Raw genomic sequence first — 18,506 nt, 5'->3', positions numbered from 1 at the left:
ACTTCCATATGCACAGGTATTCTTCATATTTGATAGGAATAAAATTTGAAGAGCAACTTGAAGCCATTCCAAATGATATGAACGTCCCCCCAGGTCAGGTGAAGACTTGCCACTTCCTTTTCCTCTGACAAAGAGTGTAGGGTCTCACCGTCTCCTGATGCAGCCAGTAATTGTCCATTTCTACAATTTCTAGCATTCTTTAGAAGGTTGTTGGCGATCTATTATATACCCCATTTCTACTTCCCAGAACTCTAGACCCAGCACTCCAGTTGCGCGCGCGCGTGTGTGCGTGTGTGTGCGCGCGCGTGCGTGCCTGGGCACCAAAGCTCTCTACTGGAAGGCTCATGGAAAAGCAACGTGGAAGAAGAACCAGAGAGCAAACCTACTCAAGTGCAAACGAACATGTGCACGGAAGAGGCATCAGATCAAACAAGTAGACCCCACTTTCAAGCTTTGCAGACGTGAACCTCAGATCCCGTAAATAAGGCACACGCTCTTGTCACCGGGAGGCAGACAGACACCGCTGTAAGGCAAGCCCCTTGGCTCACTTCACTGACTGAACAGAATCAAAGGTTTTGCCCCAACCAGCAAATGCAGAATGTGTTTTGAGGCCCCCGGCTCTGGTGAGCCGTCATATGAAATAAATTACCAAGGCTCAAAGTCGGGATGTGAGAGAAACCGCGGAGGAGCGGCAGCCAACCTGGGCAGCCTGGAAGCCGCTGTGCAGGGCAGACACGGTGCAAATGCATTTCTTGTTACTGGGCTGGGCGTTAGTGCTACAGCCACACCGCAGTGCCTTGTGAACTGGAAAACAGCAAATGGGTTCACGGTTCAAATGAGCTCTGGGAACTCCAGATCTTCCTGGAAAACCCACTTAGCTTGGTGTGCATGCAGGTATTTCAGAGCTCATCCGGCTCTAATTAAAACTCCTGTTTCCAGTCTGTGTTCACCCAAACAATGTGGAGTCAAACCACAAGAAAATCTGTTATCACTCAAATTGGTACATATTTTTTCATACGACTGAAATATTATATAAAATCATGAGCTGTTAGATATGCAAGTAAAAATTGAATGCAGACACCGATTCCCATGCTACCTTTGTCTCACCTTCCAGGGGATGTGAATCATAGGTCACAGCTGCATGCTGAGGGCACGCTCCTTGAGATCAAAGCCTTTGCCACTGGAGGAAGTTATTCGTGTTAGCCCAATCCACAAACCACGCTTTGTGCCCTCCCCTTGTCCGCGTTCACGCCAACGTTGTAAAAAGTAATGTGTTTGAATGATGCTTTAAAGTGCTCTATGCAATTAAGTGTGAAAGCAAGGGGGGCTAGTGTGCCTTCAGTGTACATATGAAACTTCCAATAAATTTAAAGTCCTTGGGTGTGTTTGGGGGAGGGAAAGATTAAAAAGAGGAAAGTTTTTGAAAGGAACAAACACTTCAAAAAGGTAAACCTGAGGTGTTTTTCCCCCTTATAATATCAAAAATGTTTTTATAGCTGGAAAATGTCTACAGAGCAAAAAACTATGTACCAAAAAAAGTACACTGCTTCCATAGTCACTTGTACCCAATTTGCATCTCACTTTCCTAAAAAAAAAAAAAAAAAAAAAAAAAAAAAAAAAAAAAGTACCCCTTTTAGTTATTATCACAAAGTATTCCAAACCAGCCTCACACCTTGCCCCGTGTTTTAGTGGTTGGAAAATATCTGTTGCTCTTTACTTTGTGTTAGCTGCCCATCCAGTACAGAAGTTTGCTCCACGTCTCTGTTATGCAGATGTTTATGTTCATTTTGTTTAATGTTTACTTTTGAGAGAGAAAGAGAGAGTGCACAAGCAGGGGAGGGGCACAGAAAGAGGGGGAGACACAGAATCTGAAGCAGGCTCCAGGCTCTGAGCTGTCAGCACAGAGCCCGACGCAGGGCTCCAACTCACGGATCGCGAGATCATGACGTGAGCCGAAGTTGGACGCTTAACTGACTGAGCCACCCAGGCGCCCCTTTTTATACTTAACTTTTTTAATGTTTATTTATTTTTGAGAGAGAGGGAGAGACAGAGTGTGAACAGGGGAGGAGCAGAGAGAGAGGGAGACCCAGAATCTGAAGCAGGCTCCAGGCTCTGAGCTGTCAGCACAGAGCCCCACTCGGGGCTCATTTAAAGCATTCCTCTGAGTGCCCTAGCTTGCTTATGCAGCTCTTCAGAAAAATAAAAGCATATATTCCCGAGTCCAATTCAAAACCAAGACACGTATATAGTACATGTTTTTCAGATGGTGGTCTGGGAAAGTAACACATCCTTACTCAATTTGTAAAGCAGCATTAGCCACACAACCTACAGGTGTATTAGCAGAGCAATGAGTAACATTCATTGACAACAATAAGTAAAAATAGAGGGAAAACAATAAATTCAGAGAGCAGCATCACCAAGAGAGTCCTAGAAGTGAGTGCTCTCAAATGTCAAGCCATTCATACCCTGAGCACACAGAAAATTCTACACTTCCAACACTGTACCCTTGATTGAGAATGTTCCTGGCTAAGGAAAATGGGCAGAGCAGGATAAATGAACTAGTGAAGAATAAATCACAGTGCCTGGCACACAGTAAGCTTGGTAGCTAATAAAATCATTTCACGTTGTATGAATGTTAGGTAACCTCCGGGCCCAATGCCAGTGAGTCACTCCAGGTACGTTTAAGGAAGCAACCTCACTGCCTACCACATGTACTGTGCTAAGCCATCCTTTTCTCCTTTTATTTTTTTAAATTTCACCCTTGCCTCTACTTTAGGCCTTCAAAATACTGGACTGCTGGGTTCCACCGGTCGAGCTTTTAGACTAAACATGTACTAAGTACCATATGTGATATGGAATGAAACCTCACGGTTAATGCAAGAAACTTGGGCTAAATTAATTCCCCAAAGAGCAGCAGCCCTCTTAATGCATTCGGGGCTAGAAGTTACACAGGTCCTAGAAAAAGTCATTTACAGAGTCAAGTCCTATAAAGGGTCCTGTGTTGACTGAACGTTACATCCTAACGTAAAGCAAGCGAATGCACAGCAGATCCTCCCCTCTGCAACCTTTATCTAGCTGATTCCTGGCACAGCCAACACACTGCAGGCTCTCTGAAACACCGAGATGCCAGCAGCCTGCCAAACGTTATGACTAGTCCATTTCACACTCACAGTTCATTAGTTTATATAATATGAAATTATATAACTGGCATCCAGGGTTTAGGAATAAATGCAGCTGACTTGGAACGCCAGAGGAGGGGGGAGCCACAGAGCAGCAAGAAGATATGAGGGAGTACGGGCAGAAGGCAGGTTGGGTTTTGGCAGGCATCAGCCCAAGGGGCTGCTTTCCAAGAGAGCCTTGCAAGGTACGGCGGCAACAGCTGATGCCAAGTGAAGCCTGGGCCATTGGTGTGCCCAGAGGGGTCAACCAGAGATGAGGTGGGGACTGCAGCAGGTGCTGACAGGGCTAGACTGACCTTAGGGCCAAAATTCCTGCTTCCTCATTCCTCCCCAACTACCCAGGGCTGGACTCCAGGGAACAGAAGCCAGAACCAGACTTCAGAACTGGCGAAATAATCACCGTGATAATGAATACCACTTATGGAGCTCTTACTTTGTACTGAGCATGGGTTTGTGTGATTCAAATGCATAACCTGTATGAAGCCAAGTGGCCTCATGGTCCAGTCCCGACATGGAAATGCAGTCAACACAAAAGCCTGGCAACCAAGTAGCAGTTGAAAGTAATTGTAATCCTAGTTTCACTCTTTCTTGAAAACAGCACAATCGTGCACTTTTAAACTTATTTAAAATCCTCTTATCTTTTTTTATTCTCAGTACATCTGTTTCACCCTAAAGTTGCTCCTAAAATACCCCCCCATAAGCTTTTCCCTCTCTCCACCTTCCTCCCTTCCTTCCCCACATGTTGTTTCTTTCTCTCCCACAAGGAATCCTCTGCCCTTTCTGGTGTGAATTCTCTCTGCCTGAGTTCTCCAGCTTTTCCTCTCATGCACTGCACACTTGGATCCGTACATGGCTCAGGGAGAACAGTTAGACAAAACAGGAAGAGGGGTATGGAAGAAGATCAAAGGATGTAAAGACAGGAAGAAGCTGTGAATAGAGGTGCTCAAACATTGTTTAAAGGTCTCTATTATCTTCACAATAAGCCTCAGAGGCAGGTGATCCCATTAAACTTATGGGAACATAGGGTTTAGAGGTTCGGTAACCTGTCCAGTTAAGTGAAATGGAAGAGTCAGGATACAAAGCCAAGGAGCTCTGACCTCAAACCCTTGACTACTGTTTGCCTTTTCTAGAAAGTGTCTAGTTCCCTGCTCAGATAGTCTGGGTTCACAGCTAGAACTCTATTTCACCTCTTCCCAGATTTGAAAAACAGCCACAACAGAATCTACTGGATGAGAGACCAAGGACCAGAGCAAAAGCAAGGCTGGCTGGCCTTGTGGGATAGGCATTAGGTGGGCTTGTTGGAGCTGGCAATCTGTGTTCCTCCAACTTCTTGAACAACTTATATAGGGAAGTTGGACGCGAGATTATCTGTACATCCCGTTTTCTTGTGGACCTCAAGCTTTTTAAGCATATTTATATATTTTGAGAGAGAGCATATGCACAAGTGGAGGAGGGGCAGAGACAAAGGGAGGGAGAGAATCCCAAGTGGGCTTCACGCTGTCAGCACAGAGCCTAAAGCGGTGCTTGATCCCACAAACTGCGAGATCATGACTTGAGCCAACCAAGATCAAGAGTCAGACGCTTAACTGACCGAGCCCCAGAAATTAAGCTTTTAATGTAGCATCAGGCCTCCCTCTTCCAGGGCCCAGAAAAGCCTACACGTAACTGACATTCTTCATTATAATAATATGGCTGTAATAAAAAATTAATTTGGTAATAAAAATTGTTTATTAAAGTGATTAGGCTATTGGGAGAATTTAATGCTATATTTATAAAACAATGGAATCGATGAAGGGACTCATGAATTCTTTTGAATCATCTACTTGGGAGAAGGAGGGAGAAAATATGTTATGTAAAGGGAAATTATTAATAACTTTTCAAAATCCTCAAGAGATTATATAATTTACCAAAAAAATCATTGGAATGTTTTGTTTTGATTAAAGAACCAATTTAAAGTTTGGAAAGCAGAATTGAAAGAAAAACTGTTCCATCTGAGAATAGAGAAGTATTGATATCAGGCTTCCTTGGGGTTAGGACTGGGACGACTCTTGTTTATTGATTTAGTAATGATGCACAGGAGCAAAATCTCCACATTTATAGCTAGTACTCAATACTCAAGAGTGGTGGAGGGTTCCAGCAATGAAGGTAGACAGCTAAAATGTGTGAGTATGAAAAAAAAGTGATGGATGAAATTGTGTTAAGTACACATTTAGAGGAAATAGTCTAAGCTTCATATAGGTATATCTGCTTTAACAGCTTTCATATGATAGTAAGATGAGGCATAAGCAAATAGATAAATTGATAAAAATATGGCATTGTAGACCAAGAGTTAAAAGTTGCAAGCTAGGAAAGGGATTTAAGTGTGAGTTACAATACCGAGACATCTAAGCCAGTAACCGAGGAGAGCTGGCTACTGTGTTCTTCCTTCTCATTATTTTTCCACCAGTTCCTCTTTATGCAGAGAGAGAAAGAGAATAAGAATATAAGTTAAGTAAATGTGTTCATAGGTTGTGTGTGTGTGTATGCACACATGTATGCACATATACAATTGCCTAATAATCCTATGTTGACCTGTGTTCCCATGGTCACATCCTGGACCTGGATTATTGATCCTTTTTAATAATCAAGTCAACTTTATCTGTAGAATCTTAAACTCCAGATAATCCATTCTCATACTCTAATGTCCTATTGTTCAACTTCTTCCTGAGCTTCAATGAGCTCAAACAGCACTAACACTGTTTTCTTACTTCACAGAGGTCTCCCTTCCTAATTCTTCCAGACATCAGTAGCCTTCTGTTTGTACTTCCCTCCCAACCCAGCTTGGATTATATAACTATTCAAATGAATTGCAGTCCCACAACCTATTTCCTCCAACTTACACCTCAGTTATTGAGTAATGCTGGAGAAAAACACTCAGTAATGCTGTTAAAACATAAACTGAGGCATGATTCAAACCAGGCAGCATAAAACTAAAAGTGGTTAGGAGAACTCCACTGCCAGGAGCTAAGGGAAAGTTTTCAATAAAGAAGATACAGAAGTAGGGGCGCCTGGGTGGCTCAGTCGGTTAAGCATCTGACTTCGGCTCAGGTCATGATCTCACAGTTTGTGAGTTTGACCCCCACGTCAGGCTCTGTGCTGACAGCTCAGAGCCTGGAGCCTGCTTCAGATCCTGTCTCCCTCTCTCTCTGACCCTCTCCCACTCACACTCTGTCTCTGTCTGTCTCTCTCTCAAGAATAAATAAACATTAAAAATTTTTTAAAAAGATACAGAAGTAAAGCAAGGAAATTATTTGACTGGCTATAGCATAAGCAGTTGCCTTGTTTGGGAAAGCCTAGTTGGCTATTTGTGATTGATTGGCTTCAGGTTTCATTTTCTTAGACTCAAGTGTGTTGACTCTGGTTTAGGTTTTGGTTTGCTTATGCAGGCCACCAAAACATTAGAGCCACCTCATCTAATGGCCTCCTTATTTAATTACTTGAACAATGCAAAACTCCCAAGGCAGGAACTCCCCCAGATGGCCCTGTTTCCCTTACTCAGAAGAGAATATTTCTTTCTCTTAAATCTCAGAAGATTTGATCATGTCTTATTCCCTTTGTTTCTCTAGAATTTTGCCCCTTGTTGGTGAACTTTACAATTTAGGACATTACTCTGGATGCAGTGTTGCATTGATTGATTGCAGGCCAGGCAAGAGAGTGTGCAAGGACAGTGGGAACCTGCTGTAGGCTTTACAGGGGTGGTAACAATGGCAACAGAAGTGAATGACTTTGGAATAAGTGTAGGCAGTTGAATCACAAAGATACAATAATTGTAGGATGGAGTGCAGGGACGATGAGGTAGGAATGAGTGTAAGGTGAGGAAATTTCTGGTTTGAGAAACTAGGTGGTGATATCTTCACTGACACAGGAGAATACTGGGGAGGTGGGGGAACCTGGGTTTACACAGAAAAAAAAATTAGAAACTTCATCTATATATTAAGTTTGAGATAGTTGTGAGACTGCCTAGTGGAGATGTCTAAGAAGATGATATGAAGTGTGCTCTCCAGAAGAAGATTCTGAGGTGGAGGCATAAGTTGAGAAGATGGCTCCAGATAAATGATATTTGAAGGCAGACAGTGAAAGAGAAACCTTCAAGGGAGAGAAAACAGAAGATAAAAGAGGAATTTGTTCTAAGGAACTCTAACAGCTTATGGAGGGGAAGGGGAGAAAGAGCCATCACTGAAGAGCAAGAAGGTGAGGACAAATGGATACAAGGACAGTATGATAAAAGAAGCCAATAGCATAGACCATTTTAAAGAGGAGAAGATGGTCAGTTATATCAAACACTATTAAGGAGCTGAATAAGAGGAGTCAAAAATGTCTATTCTTTGCAAGATGAAAGTTTTTGATGACCTTGAGAGGGCTGTTTCAGTGGGGAGCTGAGGCAGAGGCCAACCTGGAGTAGATTGAATAGACCAGAGACAATGAATCCAGACAACTCTTTAAAGAAATCTGGCAATGAAGAGAAAAAAAGGAGTCAGTGTGGTGGTGGGGGCAGGGTAGTAGGGAGGTTAAAATATGGGGACATGGTTTAAATGATGATCGGAAGGAATCAGTAGAAGGGAGAGGTTAAAGATGGGTGACCCTGGACACAAGGGGCTGAAATGTGGTGAAGATCATGGACAACAAGGAGGTCAAGGACCTGAGAAGCCAAACATCCTTCAATACCTCAATTTGTTCAGAGTTTTCTCATCTACAACCTTCTAAATCTTTTACATTTTTTTCTTTCTTATTTAAATCATTAATCCATGGGGCACCTGGGTGGCTCAGTCAGTTGAGCATCCGACTCTTGGTTTCAGCTCAGGTCATGATCTCATGGTTTTTGAGATTGAGCCCTGCATTGGGCTCTGTGCTGACAGCTGCGAGGCCTGCCTGGGATTCTCTGTCTCCCTCTCTGCTCCTTTCCCACTTGCTTTCTAAGTCTCTAAATAAATAAATAAACAAACAAACACTTAAAAAAATTTTTTTAATGGGGCACCTGGGTGCCTCAGTCAGTTAAGCATCTGACTTCAGCTCAGGTCATGATCTCACAGTTCACAAGTTCAAGCCCCGCATTGGGCTCTTTGCTGACAGCTCAGAGCCTGGAGCCTGTTTCAGATTCTGTGTCTTGCTCTCTATGTGCCCCTCCCCTGCTTGCACTCTGTCTGTCTGTCTGTCTCTCTCTCTCTCTCAAAAACAAACTAGCATTTTAAAAAATGTATTTTTGAGAGAGAGAGAGACAGAGTATGAGTGGGGGAGGGGCAGAAAGTGAGAGGGAGACACAGGATCCAAAGCAAGCTCCAGGCTCTAAGCTGTCAGCACAGAACCCAAAGTGGGGCAGGGCTCGAACTCACAAGAGATAATGATCTGAGGCAAAGTTGGACGCTCAACTGGCTGAGCCACCCAGGCTCTCCAATAAAACGTTTTTTTAAAATAAATCATTAATCTACCTGGACATGATGTTTATGTATGATATGAGATTACCATTTTCATTTTCTTCTATTTGGATAACTAGTTATCCTTGGGCCATCTGTTGAATGATTTAACCCCCAAACGTCCCTTGAATTCATTCTGGCCACCCTACCCCTCCATCCTGCTGTATTCAGTCCTCATCCTCTCTGGCCTGAAGCATCGCAGAACCCTTCCATTTCTTTTCTCTACAGTCCACGTTCTGTACAGTACCAGGAGAGTTATCTCTCTACAACACAAATGTGGCCATGCCACTCTCCTGATAAAAGTTTTTAAATAACTTCTATTATTACCTGGGGAATAACAGCCAACCCCGAAGCCTGCCATATTTAAGATGTTTCATAATACTTTATGGTATTTCTTAGTTTATCAAGTCATCCCTATTTTCTGTCCTTATCAATGTTTATTTGTACTCACATACTACTATGTAGAGAATATACAGCTCAGATTTTCAAGTCCTTTGTCAGAACTACTCACTGGAATCATAACTGATATATTTTTAAAGTTCTAACTCATTTATTTGACATTTATTTGGTATCTACTATGTATTAGACATGATATGGAATTATAAGTTTCAGAGTTTACAACCTAAAGAAGGACAGAAAACATTAATCCAAATATGTGTATAAAAGAGAAGATGTACAGGTGCCTGGCTGGCTCAGTTGGAAGAGTATATGACTCTCGATCTCGGGGTTGTGAGTTTGAGCCCCACGTTGGGTGTGGAAATTACTTAAATAAATAAAAAACAAAACTTTAAGAATAAATGGGAAGATATTAGTAGGAGGCATTTGAGTAAACTGCTAGGAGAGTTCTGATGGGGAGAAATGCCATTTTATTTGATGGAAACCATGGAGGCTTTGTGGAAAAGTTAACTGGGTAATGAAAGATAGATAAAATTTAGAAAGTCAGCCTTTTAGGTACAGGGATGGCATCAAGCAAGACAAAAGAAATGAGGAAGCATGTGCCCTTGGAGATGGAGCAGGAGAAAGATGAATGGCTAGAAAGGTAAACTGAGGCCAGAGCACAAAAGTCCTTTGAAGGACAAGTTAACAGACTGGGCCCTAGTTATTTAGCACTGGGAGTCGGTGCAGTTAGGGGATTGACATAATTAGGTTGTGACATGATCCGATGGGTTGGAATGCAGAGAAATTAAACCTAAGGGTACGCACTAATAGTCTAGGCATGGTGTGCTATGGCTCCTTGGAGGCAGAAAAGCCAGAACGAATGCAACAGAAATTTTAAAGCAGAATTTATAGAGGTTAAATGACCAAACGGAGGCAGTAACCGGTCCAGTGTGGCCTCCAGGAAATAGCTATGGTGAGCATTTCATGAGAAATCCCTGCCTCTGGTGAAGCAGCATTTATAATTGTATTTGCCTAAATGGAATTTCTTGTACTCTTTTTCTTTCTTTCTTTCTCTTCTTCTTTCTTTCTTTCTTTCTTTCTTTCTTCTTCTTTTCTTTCTTTCTTTCGTGACTTTAAAAAACATTTAATATTTAAAGTTGCTTCCAAAGCCTAACTTTATGCCTTGAGATTAATGGTTTTATACTTGCTTCCCTTTCCCTTCTCCTCTTTTTTTTTCCACATGTGAAGTTTATTGTCAAATTGGTTTCCATACAACACCCAGTGCTCATCCCAAAAGGTGCCCTCCTCAATACCCATCACCCGCCCTCCCCTCCCTCCCACCCCCCATCAACCCTCAGTTTGTTCTCAGTTTTGAACAGTCTCTTATGCTTTGGCTCTCTCCCACTCTAACCTCTTTTTTTTTCCTTCTCCTCCCCCATGGGTTTCTGTTAAGTTTCTCAGGATCCACATAAGAGTGAAACCATGTGGTATCTGTCTTTCTCTGTATGGCTTATTTCACTTAGCATCACACTCTCCAGTTCCATCCACGTTGCTACAAAGGGCCATATTTCATTCTTTCTCATTGCCACGTAGTACTCCATTGTGTATATAAACCACAATTTCTTTATCCATTCATCAGCTGATGGACATTTAGGCTCTTTCCATAGTTTGGCTATTGTTGAAAGGGCTGCTATAAACATTGGGGTACAAGTGCCCCTATGCATCAGTACTCCTGTATCCCTTGGGTAAATTCCTAGCAGTGCTATTGCTGGGTCATAGGGTAGGTCTATTTTTAATTTTTTGAGGAACCTCCACACTGCTTTACAGAGTGGCTGCACCAATTTGCATTCCCACCAACAGTGCAAGAGGGTTCCCGTTTCTCCACATCCTCTCCAGCATCTATAGTCTCCTGATTTGTTCATTTTGGCCACTCTGACTGGCGTGAGGTGATATCTGAGTGTGGTTTTGATTTGTATTTCCCTGATGATCCCTCCTTCTCTTTTACATGTGACAGCTTCTGCTAGAGATGGTTGGATCCACTGACCAGGACCTCCAGGAAGCCGCAGCTGGTTGTATATCCAACATCCGCAGACTGGCTCTTGCTACAGAAAAGGCAAGATACATTTGAAATGTGAACAAACATTATAAGCTACCAAATTTTACATGACAGAGAACATAGCAGTCCCATGGCCAGGAAGCCTAGAACATTTATTAGCAAATCCTTTACAGATAAATGTCTGGATGAAAAGACAGGAATTAAAAATAGCAAAGGGTGCTCTCCATCCAAAAACTGCATAGATATTTTTGTTCTGTTTAACGTTTTAGGGATATGCCATGTAATGAAATGTAAAGCCAGTAAGTTTGTGATAATTCTCCAGGAATTGGAGAATATATGTATACGGTACATAAACCCATTTCAGTGAGATTTTTGTATTTGTGATGATTTTAATAAAAGGTATGGCCTTCCTGGTGTGCAGTTTCACAGTCATTCCTGCATGTCTTTAGAATTCCCTTTCTGTTAAACCTATCTCACTGCCCCGTCATTATGGTGTTGTCTGTTTGATCACTTGCAACCCACGCGAGAGCTCTAGGGAGACATGGTGATTTCACGAACTGTTATTAAACAGAATTTAGATTTGAGCAGCAGGACCTGAGAGAGCATCCTGAGGTCATTCCAGATTTCTCCTAAATACGATCAACATCGGAGAAGATCATGTGTAACTGTCACCATACCAGATAATGCAAATCACAGAAACATAAGCAATGAGCAGGATTTTTACTTTGGGGCTTACAAAGCATAAACAATTATATGTTTTATTTCCCTCATAGGACTGACCAACACTTTTATTGAAGAATTAATTTACGCTGCTGTAAGGATACTGTTACTTCACATAAATAGCTTGAAATTTCTGAACTCATTTGTAGCACACGAAGTACTTTTTTAAAAGGTGGCCACAAAAGATTAATAGCATTTATCAGGTTGTGGAAACATGAGAGGTCACTTAAAAGAATCGCATAAGTAACCTTGGTGTGCTGAAATGTTTGGGAACTAACTGTCCCAAGCATCTCATACTAGCCAGGAAAATAGCTTTGTATGCACCAGCTCCATAAACCGGCAATGTCAGTTAATCTTTGAAGAGCAGGGTAGGCTGTTTCATTAAAAAGTATTAAGTACTATCTATGTTCATCATAATTGGGAGAAGATCATAAACCTAATTGAATTAAATGCAAATAATTTGTATGAAATGAAAAGCCTGTACAGGATGAAAAATTATACTAGTGATAGATTCTCTGGTAAAAAGATGTTTCTGAGAATTTTGAGGTTTTTAAAACACCAGCTCATCTTCCCTGCTTTTCAGAGGAGGTTATAAAAGAAGATAATAGGAACAAGGCAATGCTATTAATGATGCCAACTAAGAACTGAATTTAAATAAAAGTGTAAATTCTTCAACTATCAACACGCTTCTAATGTTAAAGTTGCCATTGGGCTGTGCTTCACAAACATTCAAATACCTCTAGAAATCATGGATTATGACAGCTGTAGAAACAAATAACATTATTCCATTTTTACTAAAGGAAGCTTTCACCACTGCCTTAGGATTTCAAGTTATTCTTGGATTTAGTGGGTCCTAGGAGTGAAGGGAGGTACCAGGTAAACAACTGCAACACAAAAAATGTTGGATGAGTGATGGTAAAGAAGGATTGTTCCTTTATGCTATGCTTGATAGAAGAAAGCTGGAGGTTTTCATGTTTTATGGTTAATAAATACATAAAAGAAAAGCAACAGTGCCATTTTAAAAAATGAAGAAGCTAAGCATTTTTAAAGAAGCTAAGCACTTGGCAACAGATAAAGGAAATTTACATGAAAATCATCTTGTATGTTCCTAAGAATTTTTTTAAATTCTTAAACTCCCGAAAGTTGGTATCCTTGGGTACTACAAATGAGAAGCTGAATTTAAGGGTCAGTTTTTGACTCTGTGTGTGTATGCGTGTGTATGAAATGTCATAACAGAAAACTCTGATCTTACTAGGAAAATGTCAAAGAGGAGTGAAAGTGCTCACAGCTATCAGAGAACAAACATGGGGACAGTCACACCATTTCTTTGCGACTACATGCTGCAATGGCACTCGTGTTTGTTTTTTTTTTTTTTTTCATAGTTTTTGGTAAGTGTTTTTTGTGTTGGTATTTATTTTCTGCTATTTAAGCTGGCAACATTAATTCCTTATAAGTTTCAGCAACAGTTCTTTTTTTTTTTTCTTTTTCTTTTTTTTTTTTTTTTTTAGGTTTTATTCTTTCCCAGGACATCCTGGGAATCCAATATACTCTTGGTGATAGCCAGCTGTTTCTGTTTGAAAGGAGTTTAAGGTGGAAGGAATTTTAAGTAGATACTCTTTGATCTCCCACTGTCTATGGTTTACAGGGCTTCCTTCTAGAAATCCCTGCCATGATCAGTCTGCTGTCCCTAGTGAATGCTCTTTCCCTACTATCAGGATCACTTGCATTAGAAATAACTTGTTTCTTTTTCAAACTTTCCTAGGTTCTGACAGTTAACAGAAGGTTGGTTTCTTAGGGGGTGGCACTGTAAATCCTGTTACTTTGATACTCTCTAAGGCATTTGCATGGAATTGAGACACTAGATCCAAAATACTCAGAAAGTTTATTTCCATTTAGGAAAATGAGAATCTCAGGTGTTGAATAAGCAGACAACTGAGATGGTTGAATAAATCTCTTCTTTTTCTTTTACCTAATGGGATTAGGTTTAAAAGATCATTTCACAGTCCAAATTAACTCAAGATGTTTAATCTCATCCCACAGAAGACTTGGGAATGAAATAGGCTATGTTTATTCCTATAATTCAGTGAAAACAATATGGAAACCCCCTTAAGAACCTCCCTGCCTCATATGCACTAAATGCCCCCCAAAAAAACCACTTTCTCACATACTCAAATGTAGAAAGTAGAATTCTGTCCCTCAGTGAGACTGGAGAACCAAATCGTACATAATACTAATATGTCGAGGACTGTATTAAGTACTTCCTACTTGTGATCTCATTTAAAATACAGAAGAGGGGCACCTGGGAGGCTCAGTCAGTTAAGTGTCTGACTCAATCCCAGCTCAGGTCTTTTTTTTTTTTTTTTTTAATTTTTTTTTTAAATGTTTATTTATTTTTGAGACAGAGAGAGACAGAGCATGAACGGGGGGGAGGGGCAGAGAGAGAGGGAGACACAGAATCTGAAGCAGGCTCCAGGCTCTGAGCCGTCAGCCCAGAGCCCGACACGGGGCTCGAACTCACAGACCACGAGATCGGGACCTGAGTTGAAGTCAGACGCTTAACCGACTGAGCCACCCAGGCACCCCAAGTGATTCAGCTCAGGTCTTAACCTCAGAGTCGTGAGTTCAAGCCCCTACACTGGGCTCTGTGCTGGGTGTGACGCCTACTTAAAAAAATACAATACGATATGATACAATAAGTACAGAATTGTACTGATAATCTCAGATAATCTCATATCATACTAGGGTCTATCTAAATGGGCACAATCATACTGCCAGGGAAATTTGGCAATGCACACCAAAAGCATCATAACTTTGTGTGCCTTTGGGATTGTGCCCAACAGTTATTCTACAAGAGTATTCACCACATCATTGTTTTTAATAGTACAAATGTTAGGAAAAACTTTGGTTAATTCAATGATGGTCTAGCAATACAATGAAAACATGTTATAGAATGCTAGTTAATGACATAGAAAGCCTTTTGTAAAATATTGTTAAATTGGAAAGCAGGTTCTGAAGCAGTATATACAGTGTGAGCACATTTTTAGAAAAGTATATCCATGCAGCTAGTCACAACGGAAGAAGACACAACTTAAATACACCAAACGGTGATAAAACAAATGATTATATCTGAATGGTGCAATACGAATGATTTTTGTTTTCTCTTTGCTCATTTGTGTTTTCTAATCTGTTCACGATTAACATGAATGACTTTTTTTCCCTAAAGACACTCCCAATGAATTTTACTTTTTTGTTATTTGGAAACTTCTAAGGCAGACATTCTTCCTAATACTAACTTTAAAAGAGAGGTCCTCAGTTAACAAATGGTATACACAATCCATAGCTAAAATAATGAGCAGGATTGTTGTTGTTGTTTTAATAAAAAAGAATTGTAGTTTCAACATCTAAACCACTATTGAAATATTTATAATCTTCAAAATGAACATTTGCAATAGCTTTCAACTATACCTAATCAACAGTACAGTATAACTGATACATGCTGGGGTGGCCCGTAGTAAGTTATGAACATTTTGTTACTTGGTTTTCTGTAAACTAAGCGAATGAATTCTAGTCCCAAGCACATAGGAAGCCAACAATGAAGTAACTCAAAAGGTCATTGATAGATGCTTCATAAATGTTGTTGTTTTGAAAAGAATGATTTTGACCCATTCAGTTGTCTACTTCATTATAGATACCTAAGATGAACAATACTGTGATTTACTAATATATTTTGCCTGAATAAATCTAATAGAAACACAGTCCCAACAAAATTGTGCCCACCAATAAGTAAATACAGTAGACTATCATAGACTTCTGGTCTTCCCTTTTGTGCGCTATTCTTTTATGCTCAAATTTTAGATTAAATTTTCTTGCCTTTCAGTAATTGGTTTCCTTTTCTCTCTCCACTCAATCTCTGTGTCTCCAGTTTCTGTTCCTGCTTTCTCTGACAATGGTTATTACATATTCTGCCTCTTAAAATGGTTTATGCTTTAATTTCTATAAGTGCAAGATGTAAAGTTAGTATTTCAATGGTTTCGATGCACAACTGTCATGGCTGACTTGAAATCATGTAACATATGGAATCCTTATACTCCCAACCCATTATTTCAAGTTTTCAAGTAAAAGTAATTTATTCTTTATTTGCATCTGTCAAGACCAAAGGGAGATTTTCTTCTGCCAGCTCATGCCACCCCTGATTTATTAGTTGATAAAAAGTCATCCTTTGCAAATTACATAATTGGCTCATGATGTTCAGAGTTAAGATTTGTCATTATTTTAGATTTATTCCCAATTTATTTTAATGATTGAAAGGTATATTAGTGATATCAGTATGGTTCATAGAAGCTTGAAGAATCTATAGCTGGTTGGGTGCTTACAGAGAATGACCATATATCAAAAATGAAGTTCAGAGAGAGTGTGGGTAGTTAAATGGAAATCCTTTTGCATTACTGGAAAGAAAACTGACCTTTGTCAGTAGATATGTTACATTAGTGATTATAAAGCTAAGTGTTCACAAGGGTTAGGCAAGTAACATAAATGAGCAGAATGAGCTAGATATGTTGTTGTTTTTAAAATAATATTGGCATGAGGTGGGTGAGTGAATGGGGGAAATAGGTGATGGATTAAGGAGTGCACTTGTCATGATGAGCACCAGGTAATGTATGGAAGTGTTGGATCACTATATGTACACCTGAAACTAATGAAAACTCTGTATGTTAATTATATTGGATTTTTAAAAAAATGATAAAAAATAAAGTAATAGCAACACAATTGGTCACTGACCTTTAGTCTTCATGTCTGGGAGAGAAAGGGATTCTTGGAGACTGGAAAACTAGAGAATGCAGACAAATTAGTCCTCATCTCTAGCCAGATGTTGCCAATCTTACAACTTCTCCAAAGAAATTCAGATTTTTACAGGCAACCTCCCAAATTTTAAATATTGGCTATTGTATCAGTCTGCTAGGGCTGCCGTAACAGAACACCACAGACTGAGTGGCTTAAACATCAGACATTTATTTTTCTCACAGTTCTAGAGGCTAGAAGTCCAAGATCAAGCTGCCAGCAGGTTGGTTCTGATGAGGCCTTTCTGGCTTTCAGACAGATGCCTTCTTTCTGTGTGTCCTCATATGGCCTTTCTTCTGTGTGCATGCAAAGAGAGACCAGTCTCTGTGTTTCTTCCTCGTCTTATAAGGACGCTAGTCCAGTGGGATTAGGACCCCACCCTTATGACCTCACTTAACCTTAATTACCTCCTCAAAAGGCTGTCTCCAAATTTTGAGACTGGAAATCAGGGCTTCAACATACGAATTTTATGAGACACAGTCAGCAACAGCAAACATGCAGAAAACTCAAAATGATTCTCTGAACTAGATATGGTTCACAAGTCTGCAGCACCATAATCTTTATCTATTGGAATGAGAGCTTATTTGATTAAATCCTTGATATTGTATCCCTAAAGATGCCTGGAGCTACTCAATAGAAACCAAAGAGAACAATTTGTGTAAAAGGGCACATGTCAAAACTATCTTGGTCTGTGTAGATTCATGTTATGATATCAGCACTATAAAGTGCAGTACTGAAGAGATTGACTTCCTCAAATTCAGACAGAAGCTTGGAAAAATTACTCTGAAGTTGTAGATAATCATAATGGTAAGTGTAGGGTCATGGGACAGCAGCGCTGGAAACATCTTTAGGACCAAATCACTGGCTCAGTAAAGCACGTATCAAAGCTTCCCAGGACAGAAGCCTGTTTTCTTCCAGACGTTCTCTAGGTAATGGTTGCTTCCCATTCTCCCTCAGACAGATTGAACTAACCAGATTATGAAGGTAAAAGAGCCTTGAAAATTACTTTGAGGAATCTGAGCTTCGTCCTACATATCATTGTTCCTCGGACCTCCTGTGTAAGACAGTCTGGGGTACCTGTTAAAAATGCAAAGTCTGGGCCCCACCCCACCTACTGATTCGGATATCTCTGGGAAACCCAGAATCTACAAACTCCCCAGACTGTAATCATTGGGTTTTGAGCATAGGAAAAAAATCTACACAAAGGTTTCCTAAAAGTTAATCGGTAGGGGTACAGTGAATAGATTATAGGAGAGGAAATGAAACCAATAATCATTTGTTATATAGGATCTAGTTAAAGCTGCAGGGGGCCAAGACTAGGGAATAGGAATAGAAAGGAACAAGTATCAGAAGAAAATGTTAAGAAAAAATTGGCAGAACTGACAAAGTCTTAAAAGTAACATGATCCACGATCATGAAATGAACTCTCTCTCTATTCTGTTATACTGCGAAGTGCCCCCAGAATAGTGCTGTCCCATCGGAAAAAAAGGCAAGCAACTGTGTATTTTTTTATTATTCTGCTCAACATGACTATCAGGCAAATGCAAATCAAAACCACAATGAGATATCAGCTTACACCTGTCAGAATGGCTAATATCAAAAAGACAACATATTGGTGAGAATGTAAAGGGAAACCTTATGTGCTGTTTGGTAGAAATATAAATTGGTGCACATGCTTCGGTGGTTCTAAAAATTAGAACTAACACCTCTTGGTGTTTATCTCAAGAAAAACAAGAACACCAATTCAAAAAGATATACACACCCCCATGTTCATTTCAGCATTATTATAATAGCCAAGATATGGAACCAACTTAAGTTGTCCACTGATGGATGAATGGATAAAGAAAATGGTGTGTGTGTGTGTGTGTGTGTGTACTATTCAGT

At 40.3% G+C, this 18,506-nt stretch overlaps 1 protein-coding gene across 1 annotated transcript in view; it reads left to right on the top strand.

Moving 5' to 3' along the window:
• Positions 1-11,477, top strand: part of ARMC4 (armadillo repeat containing 4) — a 188,229-nt gene extending 176,752 nt beyond the window's left edge. Inside the window, exon 20 of the mRNA XM_030322654.1 lies at positions 11,022-11,477. Coding sequence (XP_030178514.1) covers positions 11,022-11,135 — 114 coding nt within the window. The 3' untranslated portion in view covers positions 11,136-11,477. The remainder of the gene's footprint in view (positions 1-11,021) is intronic.
• The last annotated feature ends 7,029 nt before the right edge of the window (positions 11,478-18,506 follow it).

Source organism: Lynx canadensis, chromosome B4, assembly GCF_007474595.2.
Source record: "Lynx canadensis isolate LIC74 chromosome B4, mLynCan4.pri.v2, whole genome shotgun sequence".
NCBI lineage: Eukaryota > Metazoa > Chordata > Mammalia > Carnivora > Felidae > Lynx > Lynx canadensis.
The sequence above is the reverse complement of the archived record's forward strand: the minus strand, read 5'-3'. Positions and strand labels throughout refer to the sequence as shown.